Source organism: Equus asinus, chromosome X (genome assembly GCF_041296235.1).
Source record: "Equus asinus isolate D_3611 breed Donkey chromosome X, EquAss-T2T_v2, whole genome shotgun sequence".
In the NCBI taxonomy this organism is placed as follows: Eukaryota; Metazoa; Chordata; class Mammalia; order Perissodactyla; family Equidae; genus Equus; species Equus asinus.
In genome coordinates this window covers 71514-89839 of record NC_091820.1, presented here as the reverse complement: position 1 = coordinate 89839, position 18326 = coordinate 71514, and the positions used below count along the sequence as shown (strand labels likewise).

Sequence of the window (18326 nt, the reverse complement as noted above, 5' to 3'; positions counted from 1 at the left end):
GTAGGGACAACCCGCGGGGTCAGGTGTGGGTCAGGGGCCTGAACTCCCAGCAGCCTGACCCTCCTCTGACCTCCTGGTGACCCCGACCCCACCCCAGGGGTGGTTCCTCCCTAGTCGGCCCCCAGAGTCCTGGGAAAGGACACGACCCCACAGCATAGACACTCCGCCCGAGGCCGCAACCCGGCCCACTGTGTGCAGAGAGACCCCGTGGAACTCAGCCTCGTGTCGGGGGCAGGGCTGTTCCGGAGCCGCGACCTCGAGCCCCCAGCCACGGCCACGCAGGGACGTGCAGACCGGTTCTCATGGGTCCGTTCTCGTCTGCGCACAACAGAGAGGGGAATCCGCCCCTGCAGACAGAAAAAGGGAGACACCCCCCCACACACCCCCGCCGTCCCACCCCAACGTCCGGTCTCCCCATCTGCTCTCAGGTTGGCCTCAAGGGGTCGTCCCCTCTGGCGTTCGGGTGGGCGCTGGCCGTGGTTTGGCACCAACATGAGATCCAGAGGGCGCGAGCGGCCCCACCCCAGGTGTCCGTGGGCAGGGCTGCCAACGAGTGGGCCTCCAGGGACAACCCCACGGGCCTCCTCCCCTGGGCTGCAGCCTCGGCCCCTCCCACCACCACCCCAGTCAGGCGCAGCCCGTCTAAAGTGTCCAGGCGCTGACCAGGCCGCGGGTGAGTCCCTCCTGCCCCCCAGCTGGGCCCACGGCGCTGGACACGACACAACGCTCGGCAACAGGGCCCTGGGCCGTGAGAGGAGGAGCCGGTGGCCCACACGGAGCAGGACCATGCGGGGTGAGGGAGGTGGCACCACACTCTGCAGAGAGGAGCAGAGTGGTTCCGGAACCTTCCTCCCAGCTGAGCCGAGGGCAGCGGGCAGCCAGAGCCCCGCGAGGAAGCCGCAGGCAGGCAGGCATCTGGGCAGGTGGGCACCCCGAGGGTCGACGGTCCTGTGGCCCTGCCCCATGCACGGGGTGCTGGCTCCACAGGAGCAGATGGCAGGGTCACCGTCATGCACCTCACAGCCCGGAGGCCCCGAGGGCCCAGGTCACCCGCACTCAGAGGCCGCGGCCCAGGACCGCCAGCCGTGGACGCAGAACGTGGCCACGAAAGAGGAACTCAGCCTGAGTCCCACCCGGGGTGTGAGTCGTCTGCAGTCAGACACCCCCTGGGGACAGAAGGGACAGCGCTCAGGACCCAGTGGATGGGCGCAGGGACAGACGGACACACGGGACGGCTTGGCACCCTCCAGGGCGCTTCCCAGTCAATTCAGGACCGACCTGGGAATTCTCTGGGAGCAGCAAATGCCGAGAAGCCAGACGGGGGCCCACACCTGCCATGGCCTCTGGGGGCTTGAGGACACAGGTGCGAAGGGCCGGGGGCAACACTGACCCCGCGGGACCTTCCACACGCCTGCCCCCGAGTCCCTGGGTCGGTGTGCTGACCACCCGGGTGTCCGCACGGGGTGTCCTTCCAGGAGTGTCTGCACCTCCCCAAGGGCCACCCCAGACCCAAAGCTCTCACCCAGGCCCAGCCGGCAGCCCCAGCCCAGCCCAGGCACGGCGGGGGACGGGGTCAGCCAGGCAGAGCCAGGAGAGCCAGCGAGGACCCCAGGGCCCCCCGAAACCCAGTGTCCTGAGCCACAGAGGCGCAGCACGGGAACCACACCCCACCAGCCTTGGGCAGCTGAGGACCCCGCACGAGCCTGAGGCCCCCAGACAGTCAGGCCAGCCCCCAGGTGATCATCACAAGGCAGGCACCTGGGTGTTCTGCCCACAGAGGGAGCCCCGGGTCTCTCCCACCAGGACCCGAATCCGTTTGACTGAATGTGCAAAGGACTCTGCTCCCGCCCCCCACCCTGGGCACAGAGGCCGCCATGTCCCTGGGAGGCCCCCTCAGATGAGGTCTCCTGCTTCTCCCTGACCTGCGGCCTGGGGGCAGGGGCAGGAGAAGGCAGCCCCCATGTGGCGCCCGGTCTGCGCCCAGTCAGCATCCTCTCCAGCCCCGTCAATGCCCCATGTGGCCACCACCCAGAGGCCCCGCCCGGGACGTACCCCCTGGGTAGAGACACGCACATCGATGTCTTCATCGGAAGAGTTCTCGGAGTCCTCGAAGGACAGGACGTTGACATCAGAGGTGTCCCTGCAGGTGACAGAGGGTGGCGGGTCAGTCCTCCACTCTCGGCTGCCAGCAACCCAGCGGCAGGACACGCCCCCAGCAGCCTCCTCTCAAACCTCGATCCCTGTTGAGAGACTGAGGCAGGAGACCAGGTGGGAGCAGGAGCCCTGGAGGCGACAAGCCTGGACAGTCGTGGAAAAACGAAAGAAAAGATGGAGTCTGATGGAGGAGGACACAGAGAGGGACAGAGGAAGAGACAAAGGAGGCAGAGCCCCCAGGGTGTAGACACCCAGTGGCATCTGACACTCCACCGTGTCCCCTCTGTTGAGCCTCAGGCAGTCAGGGGAGGTGGGAAGTGCCCCTTGCTGCCCCCTCGAGCACATTCCGCCAGGACAGCACTGTCCCTGCACGTCCTGCCTTGTCCCAGACCCAGGCAGGACCCGGTCTGACCAGCGTCCCCAAACAGCTAGCCCGACTTTGGGACTGCGGCCACCCCAAAGCTCCACTCCTTGAGAAATGCTTGGAAAAACCCTTGAGGCTGATGATGCAGAGAGAGGCCGGCAGATTCTGGACAAGCTGTCCCCAAGCACAGACCCTGCACCTGACACACAGGAGATGGCCGCACCTCTTGGCCTTGCAGCCCCTGGACGGGTTCCTTGGGTCTCTGTCGGCTGCAGTGCAGCTGGCCAGGGTGTCTGGTGTCCAGGGGTAGCACCTTCCCACAGGCAGCTCTGCAGAGCCAGGAGCGGTCAGCCGTGAGGCCACGCTGGGGCCCCTCCCCGACCTTGAGGCTGAACCTCCCCCTTGATCCCAGGACACTTCCCACCCTGGGGACACCCCCCCACCTCGAGGATGCTTGCTGTCTTTGCATCTGGCGTCAAACGGATTGGCAGCGGGTTCCTCCTCCCCCAGGGCCGCGTCGTTCGTCCTCATGAGGGCCCTAAGGTAGATGAGCAGGGGTTCACGTTCCCTTCCCAGGAGGCTGGCATGTCCTCGGAGATGGAGTCCTGGAAGTGGCCGAGTCTGTGGGTGAGAGGGGATACCAGACATAAGAAGGAGGGGGTGGACCTGGGGACACGGGTGGGGAGGGGACAGCCTAGGGACGTGTGCAAGGAGGGGACAGACCCAAGACCCAGGCAGGAACCAGAGACCCTCAGAAGCCCACCCGGGGTCCCCCCATCCGTCCCCTGGTCAGACATGAGCGGCAGAGACATAGGCAGCGACAACATGCACGTACGAGAAAGTGACAGGAAGTGGGGGCCGTGGCAGCCCAGGGAGGACCAGGCAGAGAGGTCACCGGCAGGGTCAGATTGGGCTGAGACAGAAGACGGAGCCATCTTGGGTGAGGAATGCAGGGCCCTACAGGCCGGTTCTGCAGCCCAGAGGCCACCCCCACATACCCTCAGCCCCAAGCAACAGGCTGGACGTGCATCCCCTCCAGGACGAGGCCAGTGTGCAACATGGTCCTCCGACCCCACCTGACCCCTCTGCCAGGGCTGCGCGTCCGGGTGCATCCAGCCCACCAGGCCTTGGGGGGTACGAGGAAGGCCGAGCACGGGGACGGCATACACACCAGGACGTGTCCCTCAGCCTGGACGGCCCCCGCAGTGACTGCTCAGGGACGTGGAGGCTCTCCCCGAGACCTGTATCCCCCATCCTCCCCCAGCCCCCTCCTCCCGGGAGCTCCCACCTCCGGGACCCTGGGCCGGTGTAGGTTCACGCGGCCCCACGCTCAGCCGGCGGGATCCTGCGGAACTCAGCGAGCACGAGCAGGGAGCCGAGGTTGCGGCAGCGCTGGTGGCCCGGCGGCTCCAGCTCCTCCAGGGAAGCCTCGGAGAGGCCGGAGGCCAGCCCGTGCCTGGGGCGGGGCGTATGGCAGGGGCGGGGCGTGTGCCAGGGCGGGGCCACGGTGAGGGGCGGGGCCACGGTGAGGGGCGGGGCGTGTGCCGGGGCGGGGCCACGGTGAGGGGCGGGGCCACGGTGAGGGGCGGGGCGTGTGCCGGGGCGGGGCCACGGTGAGGGGCGGGGCGTAGGACAGTGAGCAGGGGCCTAGGTCAAAGGGGTGTGGGAGGGACGGAGCCGACATGAAAGGTGGGGTATGGGAGGGGCCTAGGCGAGGGGCGGGCCCTGAAGGAGGGGAGGGGCGGGGCGTGGGGGGAGGACATAGGGCAGGGGCGGGGCCCAGGTGAAGGGTGTGGGAGGGGCCTAGATGAGGGGCGGGGCCTGGATGAGGGGAGGGGCGTGGCATGGGAGGGGTGGGACGTAGGACAGGGGCGGGGCCCAGGTGAAAGGGTGTGGGAGGGGCCTAGATGAGGGGCGGGGCCTGAATGAGGGATGGGGCGTGGGAGGGGCGGCTCGGAGGGCGGGAGGATGGACCAGGACCCCTCCGCCCCCAGCGCCACCTGTGATCCTGGGCGCGGCGTCTCGGGCACCTTGGAAGCCGAGCTTGAGCGGGAAGGGGGTGGGCGAGGTGGGGCCGCAGATGACCCGGGCGGGGTCGCGGCCCAGGCCGTGCGTGTCCACGTGCTTCTGCAACAGCGGAGGAGGAGGGGGCCGTCGGAGCCTGGGGGTCCAGGGTCGGGGGGACCTCGGTGGGGGGCACCCTGGGCCCCGGGTCTGGAGGTGGCCTGTGCTCCGCGTTCCGGAGTGAGCAGGGGGTGGCGCCCCGTGTCCCGGAGTCTGGGCATCCGTGTCTGCGCGTTGATGCCCCTTCCAGGTGAAGGGGGTGGGGGTGCTGCTCCCCCAACGGACCCCACAGAGGCTGAAAACCGGTGCTGCAGCAGCCCCCCCACCACAGGCGTGCACACCGCGCGTCTCTGCCCAGGGTGGGCCACACCTGTGGAGGGCCGGGACCTTGCTCACACCCCCGACTACTTCAGGGAAGCCCCGGGGCCTCTGGATCAGGCTGTGAACCCAGGACGCGTGGGCAGCCTCCCCATCCCCTCCGCAGGCGACCCAGGTTCAAGAAAATCCAGAAAAGAACCCAGAAGAATCTCGGCCTGCCTCCAAAACTGCCCCCTGGCCCTCCGCAAACATGAAAAGCAGGAATAAATGACAGGATCCCGGAAACCAGTCTTCTGCTCAAGGAGAAGGCCACACGCCAGCCCAGGCAGAAGCAGAGGTGCCAGGCTCCTCCGGACAGCCGACCTGAGGCCGAGCAGATTCTCAGGGGGGCACAGACCGCTGACCCGCAGGATGCAGATAACAGACGGTGGAGATGTGGGGACCCGCACGCTGCCCCACGACCCCTGTGGGGGGACACCGACACCACCTGTGTTCCATCTGCTCAGCAAGAGCTCCAACGGCCTCCGAGACGACGAACCCAACCGCACGCTGCTGACGAGGGAAGATGCTCACGATTCCCCAAGCGAGGAAAGCACACACGGAACAGGCCGCAGGGAGCCTGGCGCGTCCACCAGCGCTGGACGTGGGAGACTTTCGGTTGGTCTGGACGTTTTATGTGCAGACGACGTCTACAAGGAGAGACAAGAAGCTCTTCCCCCTGAGGGACAAAGTGCAGGAAAAAATTAAATGTAAAGGGAGACCCTCAGTGTAGACAAAAGAATCTGCATGACCCTCCGGAAACGGGACGGGACAACCGCCTGTTCTCGCAGAACCGTAAGGCCGAGGCCGACAAGTGTCCTGGGAAAGGCCCGGTCACCTCGCCCCGTAGGCACCACAGGATCCCGCAGGATGGAGGTGCCGACCCGGGACGCCACGCTTAGTGCTCCCAGAGAATGTAGACACACTGTGCGCCCCGGCCAGGCGACCAAGCCAGGAGGACGGTGAGGAAGGGACGGCGGCGTCTCCTCTAAGACGATGAGGTTCTGGGACCACTCGGGCGCCTAAGTCAACATGGCGCCTTTCTCAACACGAGGGGCATCTCCTGACACCTCTAGGTGACCCCTCGTGACATGAAAGCCAGACAGATGGGTCTGGGAGACGGAACAAGGCGGCACCGAGATGCAGAGGAGAACACAGGCCACGCCTCACGGCTGTGGATTCCACACGTCACAGCCGTGGAGCCCACGTATCGGGGTAAACTGTCTCCCGTGAGGATTCTGTACAATCTCCTTCTGGAAACGTCCGCCCTGAGACACGGGGGGAGAGAGATGCCCTCAAGTCACTGCTGGGCAGCACGAGTCCCGACGTCCCCACACAGGGACACACGTGGAGTCCACACCGGTACCGGGGGCTCCCTATGACAGGACGGGCCTCAGTCAGGAGCACGGGGTGGGGGGGGTCTGTGGATCGTCTGCAGTTCAAACACAGAACAGAGAGGGTGTGGGAACCCGCGCGCACACACATGGGGTTAGGGACGCCTGTCTCCGACATGGGCAGACACCCTGCAGCTGCGTAGGACGCCCCACCCCATACAGCACATGCGCGAGTCCCCTGGGTCCGTGCAGCTCAGAGGGCAGGAACGTCCCCGGGCTCAGCTAGAAAAGCCGCCCCACGGGGTACGATCGAGCCCACACAGAAGCACGGCCGCTCCCGGCCAGGCCAATGGGGGCGAGACCCCCATCCGTCCAGGAGACCAGGGCACATGACCCCCGCGTGACGGCCTTAGGACCTGTGGGAGGTCAGCGGGGTTGGAAGAGGTCAGGAGGGCGGAGGTCCTGAGATGGGGTCAGGTCCTAACAAGACTCATAGAGCTGCCTCCCCTGTCTCTGCCGTGAGCACACGGCGAGGAGGGGCCATCGGTGACCCCGAAGAAAACCTGGAACTGGGGGAAATAAACACAATAAAAATAAAATAAATAAAATAAAATAAAGTAATCTGATGTTTAAGCCGCCCCGATTACGGTCCTTCATTACGGCCGCGAGAACCAAGACGCCAGGACGCGCTGTTGTCACGAGCGACTGCAGACCAACTGCTAACGCGGTGACGCTTCCTAAGAAGGAAGAGGAACAGCCGGACCCGGGTGAGTCCCGGTGACGCCCGCCACCCTGCAGGCCAGGCAGCTCCGTCTCGTGGGGCAGCAGCCTTGGGGCAGCGGCAGACCTTCCGGAACAGCCCGCTCACCTGCGGCAGGTGGAGGCACGGGCACAGCGCATTCCAGGCCCTGTTGTTCTGCCTCGTCCTGCTCGCGGTGTCCTGGATGGCGTCGCAGAAACAACGGGGAGGCTGTAAGTCAGAGAGACAGACGGACGGACAGACGGTTACCGCGGCAACAGTGGACGCACAGACTGGTCACCTCGCGGTGCTCCAACATCTCAACACAGAGACTGACGACGGCCACACGCAGCCCAAGGCCACCGTCTCCCGATCCCAGGACCCCTGACCCCACTGTGCGCTCACCCTGGCTGGCCCCGCGTGGGGGCCGCGCCCTGGGCCAGCGAGTGGGGTGCCTGCGACAGCCCACGGGGGAGCCGGTCCCTGAGCCCTTGGAGTGAGTGCACCTTCAGAGCGGGCCCAGCTCATGGCCGCTGCATCGGGCCCTCGACCTGGGGAATGATGAGGAGCGAGGGAGTGACGCCCCTCAGAGCCGCGCTGACCGTCCCGTTCCAGGCCTGAGCCAGCCCGTGGGCGCACGGCCGCGTGTCAGCAACAAGAGGGCGCCCAGGCGCAGCCTCCAGGATGGACGGGGGCTCAGCCCACACTGGTTTATAAGGTGGTCGTGGGCCAGGAGGGGACCAACCCCAGGAGCGCGAGGCGCAGAAAAAACCAGGGGAGACTGAAGGGTTACGGTTAAAAAAGGTAAAGAAAAAAGAACCCACCATAGAAATAAAAGCTCTCAATTAAAAGGACTCCAGGGAAAGTCCTCGCAACAGATAAAGGGCTAAAGTCGCCACCGTGTTACAGACACACCAAGAGAGTCTGCACCCACCCAGTCCCGGAGGGGAAGTGGCACTGACTGACAGACATGTCTGTCCACTCGTCTGTCCAACCATTTATCCATCTACCCACCACTCGACCCATCCATCATCCACCTGTCCACCCACATACCCACTCGTCCATCCATCTGTCCATCCATCCACCCCCTTCCCCCCACCCCCGCATCCATTAAAACCTTTTCCAGCTCCTGTCATCACCAGGCACTGCCCTAAACAACGATCCAATCAGACCCCCCAAAACCCCGTCCCTGCCCTCATGGAGCTTCCATTCAATCTCAGTAGTAATGAGAGAACGAAACTGAAACAATGACCCTCTCCACCTGACAAGAAGGCATAGATCACAAAACGTGACGTCCTAATGGAAGCACGCACCAGGAGATAGGTTTGGGAGGAGCTGTTAACAACATAAAAATCCTGATGAGCTGTTAAGGGGCGATGCGGTCCACAACAACACAGAGCGCCTTTGTCCACAGACAGACAAGGAACAGGGTCGACAACAGGGGAGCCCCTGAGACTGCGGCTGTTCCTCTCTCCTGCGTTCACTGCACCCGTGGAACCTCCGACCACAAGCCTGTATCTTACGCAGGGAGGAAGTGGCACGGACGCGGGGTGAAGCCGGGACTGGGCGAGGCAGGAGGGCGGAGGGCGGACCTCCAGGTAGAACGGTGGACCTCAGCCGCCGCCTGCATCTCCACCTCGTCAGGGACCCCTGCAAACAGCCCCTCGGGATGAAGAGCTGACCCGGATGAGAAGGGGCCATGCCCACACCGGTCCCCACAGGGTCCCTGCTGCTCAGGCTGCGTGGGGGAGGGAGCTGCACACACCACGCGCCACGGCGTTAAATCCACCAAGGGGATGAGAACCGCGTCCCTTCCTCCTTTGCATTCTGGAGCCCAGCAGACAGGTTTTATGCCGAGGGTCCGACACCGGGAAGGACTCCATGCGGGTTGGGCATGTCGGGCGGGGCCGGGATGTGCGCTCAGGTCCCAGGATCCTCTCTGGGAGCTGCTGCCGGGAGCACGATGGATCAGGACCACCACCGGCCCCCTTGACCCCTACAGCATGGACCTGGGCCCACACATGGTAAGCTCCCAAGTGTCCCAGGGCCCCTTGTTTCCCCAATTCCACCCCCGAGGTTGAGTCCCCCAGACCCCGGCCCCCCGTGAACCTTCTGCAGCAGCCTGAACCGAGGACACCGCGGTGGATGTGCAGGGGACACAGCTCAGAGACCCAGGGAGGCGGCGCACCCCACGGGCCGCGGGAGAGCAGCCCTCAAGGCCCAGGCCGCCTCGCGCCTCCGGCTCCCCCTCCTGCCCCAGGCCCGACTGTGGCCCCGCCTCGTCCAGGAGCACGTGCTCCTTGAGGAAGGCGAGCAGCGTGCTCTGCAGGACATGGCCGGGCCCTGGCGGCTCAGGATCAGCAGCAGGTCTCAGAGCAGGAGGACGGCCCGGCGGGCACTGAGGGGCATCCGTCCACCCTAAGAGGACAGATCCCGCCCCCACCCCCCGCAGCCCCCCAGGACCCAGTGGACCAGCACCCCCAGGCCTTCCACAAGCAGGAAGGTGCAAATGAAACACGGGGGATATTTAGTGACGTCAAAGGTCCTGCTATGCAACGCCAGGACACGAGGTGACAGGCACAATGGCACGCAAACACAGCAACATGTATGTGCGAACAACATACACACAACTGCCAAAGTGACTAAAAAAACCTGAGCTGAGCTGGAAGGGGACGGCCTACGGGGGGGGGGGGGGGGGTCCTCACGCCCTCCCCTGTCAATCACCCCAAACAGGAAGACATTCGGGCTCGCGTCTCCAATGGGAAGTACCGCTGCGGCATGGAGGGAGATGCTCTCCCCACCCGGCAACAGCCCAGCCAATCAGGGATGCCGCAGCTAAGCCAATGACAAACAGCTCAACCAATCAGAAACACCACAGCCCAATCAGAAACAGCTCAGCCAATGAAAACCAGCATAGCCCAGCCAGTCAGAAGTGCCGCAGCTCAGCCAATGAGAAACAGCTCAGCCAATGAGTGACACTGCAGCTCAGCCAATCAGAAACACTGCAGCTCAACGAGAAACAGCTCAGCCAATCAGAAACAGCTGAGCCAATGAGGAGCCGTTCCCGCCCTGGTCCGTTCCTCTTCGGATGGCCCTTCCTTCAGAGCGGCCCCGCCCTCCCCCTTTCTCTGTAAAGGCAGCTCCCCCTGTTCTCTGGATTTGCCTGTGGTTCTCCACAGCACGCACGTCCTGAGTTGCAATTCTTTGGTCTATTCCTGAACAGACTCATTTTGAGATAAAATAACAGGCAAATTTGCTTTTTAAGTTGCCACAGATGCAAACACACAACATACATACAACACGCAAACATACAAACACACACAACATGCATACGACGTGCAAACAACAAACACTACATACAAACGGTGAACTGGGGAAACGTCTGCAGGAGAGAGGCCGGCACTGTGGCTGTGAACCAGAAACGTACAAACGAACAAAAAAGGACCAACGCACACGCATAACAGGCAATCCCAGAGAAAATGCCCAAACCCTTGACCCCCTAGTAATCAAACATCCACAAAATGAGACATTTTTTCTCTAAGATATTGGTAAAAGCTCCTTTTTAAATTGACGCCCAATTTGCTGTGCAAAGCAGCAGCTCCTCATGGTGCACGGAGGCCGGCAGAAAACCGAGTGACTCGCCCCGAGCCGCAAACCGCTCAGAACAGCTTCATCCCAGGGCCCGCCCGGTGGTACAGCGGTTAAGTTTGCACGTTCTGCTTTGGTGGCCTGGGATTCACTGGTTCGGATCCCGAGTGTGGACATGGCACCACTTGGCAGGCCATGCTGTGGTAGATGTCCCACATATAAAGTAGAGGAAGATGGACATGATCTTAGCTCAGGGCCAGTCTTCCTCAGCAAAAAGAAGAGGATTGGCAGCAGATGTTAGCTCAGGGCTAATCTTCCTCAAAAATAAAAAAAAAAAAAGCTTCATCCCTGGCACAAGATTGACCCGTCAACATTTCATCCATGGGAACAACCAGCTGAGTTCCAGTATGAACTCTGAGCGTGTCCATCAACCCCACAGACGTCTAAAGGGTGGGCTGTGGCTGTGCAAATGGGACGTTCACACAATTCCTTCTCAGCGTTTGGGGAAAGACGCCATCGTCTGACACCCGTGTAAGATGTGTAGACGCCGTCACGTAAAACACCACACACCCCGACTTTCCCACGCACGGGGCACTTTCACCTTCCCGCCTCTTGCTTCCCCGACCCTGGGGATGGCCCGGCGAGGACGGAGAGCGTGACAGACCCCCTCTCGCTCAGCGCCCTGCTCTGGTGGTTCAGGCCCATGCGGCAGCCAGGTCAGGCCTTGAGCAGCCTCTCCCTGAAGCCCAGGAGCCCCGTCAGCGGGAGCGCAGGCGCCGCCTCAGAGATTAGCATGTGCGTGATGTACCCGCCCGCCTGCACTGGCTCTCCCCGGCCATCTGTCCAACACACACGGGCCATGCGATGGCGGAGGCGGTGAGGGAGGCCATCCCAACAGCTGCGCCATGGGCTTGGGACCCGGGACCCCACCAGGCCACGGACCTGGGCGAGTCCCTGATGCGACAGAGCTCGGTTCTCCCGTCGGTGAATGTGGGTAGAAGTAGGTCTGGCCGGAAGGCGACGGTGGATGGACAAACTGACCGCAAACCCGTGTTGTGCCATGGGCGCCACCCAGACGCCAGGTCCCAGCACAGCAGGGTGCAGCTCCAGGGCTGCCTCAGGCCAGACGTGACAAAACACACCCTCTAAGGACAAAGGGCGTGTGGGGAGTGAGCAGGTCAGTCCTGTGTGCTCATGCCGACGGGCTACAGTGCCCGGGGCTCACATGGCGGCTGCTGTGAAGGTGCCGTGTGCATGAGCTTAACCTGCAGCCAGCGGACCCGAGGTCAAGGAGATGACCTCGATAATGGGGGTGGGCCTCGTCCAATCAAGTGAGGGCCAAACAGCAGAGACTGAGGTCTCGGGACGAGATTCTGCCTCCAGACCAGGACAGAGAAACCCGCCCGAGACCCGGCTGCCCTCGGATTTCCGACACCCAGCCCACAGGCCAGCGAGCCTAACCTCCAAATCAATCTCCCGACGGCCGTGTTCTGCGCGTCTGTTTCCTGAGACCCTGAGGGACACGCGGAGGCTGCTCCTCCCACCAGCTCCTGACCGAGCCCGACAGCTGGGACATCAAACAGTAACAAACGAGACTCCAGGACCAGACCCTCAGAGGTCCACACTGCCACCCCACAGAACTGTCAGCAGACCAGGGAGCGCTCGGGGCGGGGTGGGGGGGGGCAGGCGCTCAGAGATTATTTGAATCTCACCCCACACGATCAGTGGACCAGCCACGTGGCAGTGTGGGCGATGGCCCAAGTCAGCCCTCCTGTCAGAGCCAAAGAGCCCAGGCCGGCCCCCAGGATGACGGACGCCTGCCAACAGGGGGGACAAGTTGCCGGTCAAAACGCGGACACCACCCCTGTCCTTCTCGTGTCCCCTCCAGACCCCACATCTACGACTGACCTCCACCAGGTCCCCACCCACCTGGGGCAGCAGCGGGTGTGTGGCCGCCACGATCTGCACAGTAGGCACACTGGAGCGCACAGTGCACCACCTGCAGGATACGGGGCTGTCCCGGGGTCGGGGATGGACAGGGGACCCGCCCTGGGGACCTTCCCCACCTGACCCCCTCCCCCAGCGCCATCCCCACCTCTGACCCCCCAGGGCCCTCCCCACCACCCTCACCTCGGTGGGCAGGCTGCCCTGGTGCCGCTGGAAGGTCAGCAGGCTGTCCATCTTCTCACACAGGTTCCAGGGGCGCAGGGCGTGTGCACTGACCAGAAACACACACACACACAGAGTCAGGGGGCCGACGGCTCGTCTCAGGTGCACGGGCTCAGCGGGCGCTCGACGTCCCCCGGGCGAGCCGCTGACACTGCCCGACAGGCCCTGGAACCGAGGGGTCACCCGTCCCAGGCGGCCCAGGTGGGGCTCCCTCCAGCGCACACGCCCAGTGCCTGACTGGCCGAGGCCTCGGTCCCAGCTCCAGGGGACACGGCTCTGGCCCCGGACGGGCTGCTCGGAGGGGGGACGGGCTCCCAGGTGCCCCAGGGCCCCCCCCACACCCACGGGCTGTCCCTTGACCTCCGGGCCCTCCTGGCCTCCCCTCACCAGGACCAGAGATGGGGACGTGTGTCCGAGGGAGGACGACAGCCCTGTGCTTGGGGCTCGTGTGTGACCCCGAGGCGGCCGCCGCGTCCCCGGCTCCCCCGGAGGAGGCGGCCCATCTCCACAGCCGGGGGCAGACCCACACCATCTCCCCGCGTCCCGGGAACAGGCCTGGTTTCTGCACAGCGCGCAGACAGCGGAGGGCGTGGTCAGCAAGGCGACACCTTCCTGGCGGCCTGTCCTCCCTGGGACACCGGCCCACGTCCCCGCCCGCGCTGTGTCCTCCCTCTTTCCAGAGGGCGGCCCTGGAAGACGGGCACAGGAGCCAGAGCCGCGGTCAGCCTCTGCAGGAGACGGATGTTTGGCGTGACACGGCCAGAGGACGCCCTGTGCACGCGGCCAACAAGGAAAGGAAACAGTCACGTGCAGACCCGCCGCCTGCTCGCATGTCCCCTGTCCCTGTGCCTCGCGCCTCCCCAGGGGCACCCGCCCCACGAAGGGGTCTCCACTGTGGGCGGAGAAGGCGGGCGGGGAACCGCGATGCCGGCCTCTCAGACCCCAGACTGACGGTGGCACCTGGGTTGGGGGAAGCGAGACGGGACCCAGTCCTTCAGGGACAAGCGGCTCCTCACAAGGAAAGGGCCCAGATCAGGGCTGGCAGCCCCGCCCTCAGGCCTCTCGGCCCTCAGCCGCCTCTGCCAATAAAGTTTTATTGGAACGGCCTATGTCAATAAAGTTTTATCGAAACCACGTGTGTCAATAAAGCTTTATCAAAACCGCATGTGTCAATAAAGCTTTATTGGAACACCTGTGTCAGTGAAGTTTACTGGAAGGGCTAGCGTCAATAAAGTTTTATTGGAACCACGTGTGACAATGAAGTTTCATGGGGACGCAGCCCACTGGGTCACGTGACGTGTGTGCTGCTCTCACACTAACACACGGACAGGATGACCTGACGGCATGAAAATGATGACAACTAGCCCTTCACAGGAACCGTCTGCCGACCAGGACCACGTAGACAAGCGCTGCCCGGGTGAGGCTGTGCTTCCTGGGGACCCCGGGGACCATGGAGCACGCTTGTGACCCCACATCTATTCACACCCAGGGGTAGGAGCACCAGCACACGCCCAGCGGGAACACTCAGGACCACAGAACGCGGCCTGTGTCCCCAGAGACCAGAGGGGGTCCCCAGGTGCACGGGGGGCACAGAGCGGGCCCCCCAGGAGGATGGTTTGCCAAACCTCCATGCAACAGAAACGATGGAGCCCAGACGCACTCAGTCAGCATGTGAGTCCTGCTGAGACGTCCCGACACCCTAGAACCTCACACGGGACCCGCCCAGAGACACTCACACACCACCAACAGCCACACCTCCCGCCACAGGCACAGGCCCAGCGTGCGGGCAGCACGACCACCAGAGCAGCAACCAACACGAGCCGTGAGTGAGGGGACGTGATGAGAGAGTGGGGGCCGCGTCAGCTCTGTGACCCTCACCCCTGCACGGGGAGCTCACCCTTGTGCACGAGGTCGTCCACTTCCTGACAATAAATCAGCATCCATGCTTCTCCTGCGTCAGGCACATCCACACTGTCCCGTTGTTTTAAGCTCCCGAAATCCCACAGGTGACGTCCTCGCTGTCTCGGGCACGTCCGTGTCAGCATCCCGCTCGGCCGGGCCTTTCCTGTGGTCCAGGCCTGTCTCCTGCAGGGACGCACGAGCAGTGGGGTGACTCCCCTCATCCCTGCACCCCAGGCGCATCCTGGGCTCCTGGAGGAGGCGGCCAAGGTGGGAGTGGGCAGGGGAGCCGCACGGCCTGGGGCTTTGGGTGCCGCCCACACCCCACCCCCACGTCAGTGTCCCCACAACCACAGGCCTGGGGTCTCCAAACGGCCAAGCCTGCAGCCTGAAGGGACCCGGGACAGGACGGCTAAACGTCACGGGGTCCTCGGCTGACGCTGAGTGGGGCTCAGAGAAGCTGTGATGGAGCCGTGAGCACAGGCCCCGTGAGGACGTCCATGCCATCCAGCCCAGTGCCCGCGATCGACGGCTGTGACGTGGCTGCTAAGGGTCACCTGTGGACCACGCACGCACGCACGCATTTCTAGAGCCGGATTCAGTCTGCAGCCCACTCGCAAGTGCGCCTGCAACCACACAGGTACACGCACGCACCAACACACGCACATGGAAACACACCGCATGCACTGTGCACACGTGTGTGCCAGCACATGCACAGCACACACAGGCACATGCACACGCACATGCACAGGGAACACAGGGAACGCAGGGCAAAGTTCTATGTATTTTTCCCTTTTTCTCAGGTGCAATGTTTTTCAACATAACAAGTGAAAAACGTTAATGGTAAACGACTTTTGACTCATAGGACTTTCTGAAGATGTTCCACACATATTGTGAGACGTGAGAAATTACTGTAGATCCTACATCAGCCATCAATGGATGAAGAAACAAAACACAGTCCGTCCCCACAATGGAATATTACGCAGCCCTGAAAAGGAAGGAAACTCTGTACCTGGTACATCATGAATGGGCCTTGACGACATGATGCTCAGCGACGTCAGCCGACACAGATGGACAGATACTGTGTGACTCCACTGACAGGAGGTCACAGAGGAGTCAGATCCATAGAAACAGAAAGTAGACGTGGAGCCAGGTCTGAGAGAGGGGGGTGGGGACTCTGTTTAATGGCGTGGACGGGGACACTGCAGCCACGAGGAGCCAAACCTGAGTCTTCCACAGCAGGTCAGAGCTGAGGGACTGAAGGCTGCACGTGGCGGGGGCCACAAGGATGAGGACAGTCACACACGTGGGGCCTCATGGGAAGGGCTCGCGGGGGCTCCCGAGTCACGTCCTGTCTTGACTCAGATGGTGACTACATCATCCCACGTTATACAGATTCGTTACACGTGTACAACACGCCCTGCAATAACCAATAAAGTCTGTAATTTTCTTTATGAAAAGGGGTCTTTCCAGCCCGTGCAAAGGCCCTTCCCCAGGAGTGTTCAGAGCTGGGCCACCTCCACCCATTCCGGAACCTTCCATCGCCCACACCTCCCCAACACATCCCCCGCCCAGCCCCCTCATGATATCTTGGCAGATCCGCCTGCTCTCGTTCTCCCATCAGTGGCCTCGACGCCGTGTGTCCTTGTGTGCGCCTTCCACCCCCGAGCACCGTGTGCTGGGACCATCCGTGCCGCGGCCACGTGTCGGCCTCAGTCGCTGTTCACAGCTGAACCACACCCGCCCTCTCCGCTCACGGCTCCGGGACTCATGCGGACTCCGGCCCGTCCACACGGCTGCTGAGAAGTCACCTCCCTCACGCCGGGCATTGACCTGGGAGGCTCCGAGTGGAGGCTGAAGATGAGCCCCACGGGCCCTGCAGACACCGCGCTGCCCACAGCCCCGGGGAGAGGAGGGCGTGGTGGCCACGTGTGTGCACGGCACCAGCAGGGAGCACGTGTGTGTGATCACGAGCACGTGACGGGCCCGCGGGCAGGGCAGGTGGGGCTGCAGTCAGTGCCCTCTCCGCCGGCCTCCCGGCCCCACCAGGGGTCCCTGCGCCTGATCCCAGACGTAAGACAAGACGGCCGCCCCGCACGGCACCCTCGCGTCCACGGGGCGAGCGGGGCGCATCCTCCCACTCGCTGGCTGGATCTGCTCCACGCTCCTCTCACGCCAGGGGGGATGATGTGCACGGCCTCGCGGGGAATCCCAGACGTGGAAACCACGCCGCTGCTGAGGAGACGATCCGGGGAAGGAGACAAAAGAGCCGGGGCAGCCGCGTCCTCACGGCTTCCACGTCGCACACGGGCTGCTCCACGCGACTTCCAGGCACCAGCCGCAAGGGCCCAGCATCACCAGAGACCCTGCGAGGAGGGGCGTCCTGACCCCAGGGGTCGGGCCGCAGGGTGCGTGGGGGGCGGGGGCCAAGGAGGGGCCGGAAGAGACCCCAAGGAGACCCCAGGGAGACAGGCAGCACCGTGGGTGGAGAGGGGCCCCGGGTCTGAGGACGGAGGGGACGCGAGGAAGGGAAGATGAAGGCCGTCCCAGGCACAGGCACCCCACAGGTGACTCTGGGCACCGGCAGGCTGGGCGGGTCCCTGCTGAGCCCTGTTATCACCGTCCTGTTCCCCAAACACTCGCTGTTCCACGTCCCCGTGAGTCGCCTGTCTCCCTGCGAAGCCCCGGCCCCCCCACACCCTCCTTGTCTCCGGCCGACGATTTAAGAAAAGAGCCTGCGCCATCCGGGCGTCGCTCAGGCTTCCCGGGTCTCCGCACGTCCACTGTGGTGAACCTTGATCCACTTTCTCCTGTTAGTCGGTCTCGTGTCCGTTTAACCCGCAGCCCGGCCAGAAGGACCCACGTGGTACAGGCCGTGTCTCGGTCCCCTGCACACCTGACACGAGGGTTCACTCCACACGCGGCACGGACCTAACGCTGAGATGGAAACCACGAAACTTTCAGAACAAACATAGGAGGAAAATTCTGCAATGTAGGGTTAAAATGTTTTGATTGATCACAAAAAGCATCATCCATAAAAGAGCAGATACATCGGAGTTCATCAAAATTCAAAACTTTTGCTCCAGAAAACACATTGTTTGAGGAAATGAAAAGACAAGGCACCGTCTGATAGAAAAATACGTGCAAAGGACACGTCCAGTGAAGGAGCTTTATCAAGACTTTATAAAACAAGGCTCAAAACTCAACAGAAAGAAGACAAGCAACTCAATAAAAATGACCAGCAATGGCTGGCCCAATGGCGGTTAAGTTCACACATTCCTCTTCGACGGCCTCAGCCTGGGGTTCGCAGGTTCGGATCCTGGGTGTGGACGTGGCACCGCTTGTGAAGCCATGCTGTGGCAGGCGTCCCACATATAAAGTGGAGGAAGGTGGACACAAATGTTAGCTCAGGGCCAGTCTTCCTCAGCAAGAAAAAAAAAAAAGACCAGCAAAAGATTGCAACACACTCCTCACGAAAGCATACATATGGATCCAAAGATGCCCAGCATCGGAGAAACGGGATTAAAACCACAGCAAACACCACTTCCCGACTATCACAACGGCTAAAACCAACAAGGCTGACGAGCACAGGAGCGTGTGAGGCCACTGGACTCTCCCACCGCAGACGGGAGCGTGAAACAGTGTGACCAGGGTGGAC

The 18326-nt window shown here is 63.0% G+C and overlaps 1 protein-coding gene across 34 annotated transcripts in view; it reads right to left on the bottom strand.

The window, feature by feature from the left end:
* Window positions 1-839: 839 nt before the first annotated feature.
* Window positions 840-18326, bottom strand: part of LOC123285115 (uncharacterized) — a 20545-nt gene continuing 3058 nt past the window's right edge. For 19 of the 34 annotated variants that reach the window (XM_070502977.1, XM_070502979.1, XM_070502989.1 and 16 more), the window contains 6 exons: window positions 15681-17605; window positions 12731-14854; window positions 3807-7243; window positions 3354-3431; window positions 2962-3139; window positions 840-2140 (listed from right to left, as the gene is read on the bottom strand). In XM_070502977.1, the coding sequence (XP_070359078.1) occupies window positions 1263-2140; window positions 2962-3049 (966 nt within the window). In that variant the 5' untranslated portion in view covers window positions 3050-3139; window positions 3354-3431; window positions 3807-7243; window positions 12731-14854; window positions 15681-17605 and the 3' untranslated portion in view covers window positions 840-1262. Of the gene's footprint in view, window positions 2141-2232; window positions 2299-2741; window positions 2848-2961; window positions 3140-3353; window positions 3432-3806; window positions 7244-12730; window positions 14855-15680; window positions 17606-18326 lie in introns of all 34 variants that reach the window. The other 15 variants (XM_070502991.1, XM_070502992.1, XM_070502996.1 and 12 more) reach the window with 14 other exon arrangements.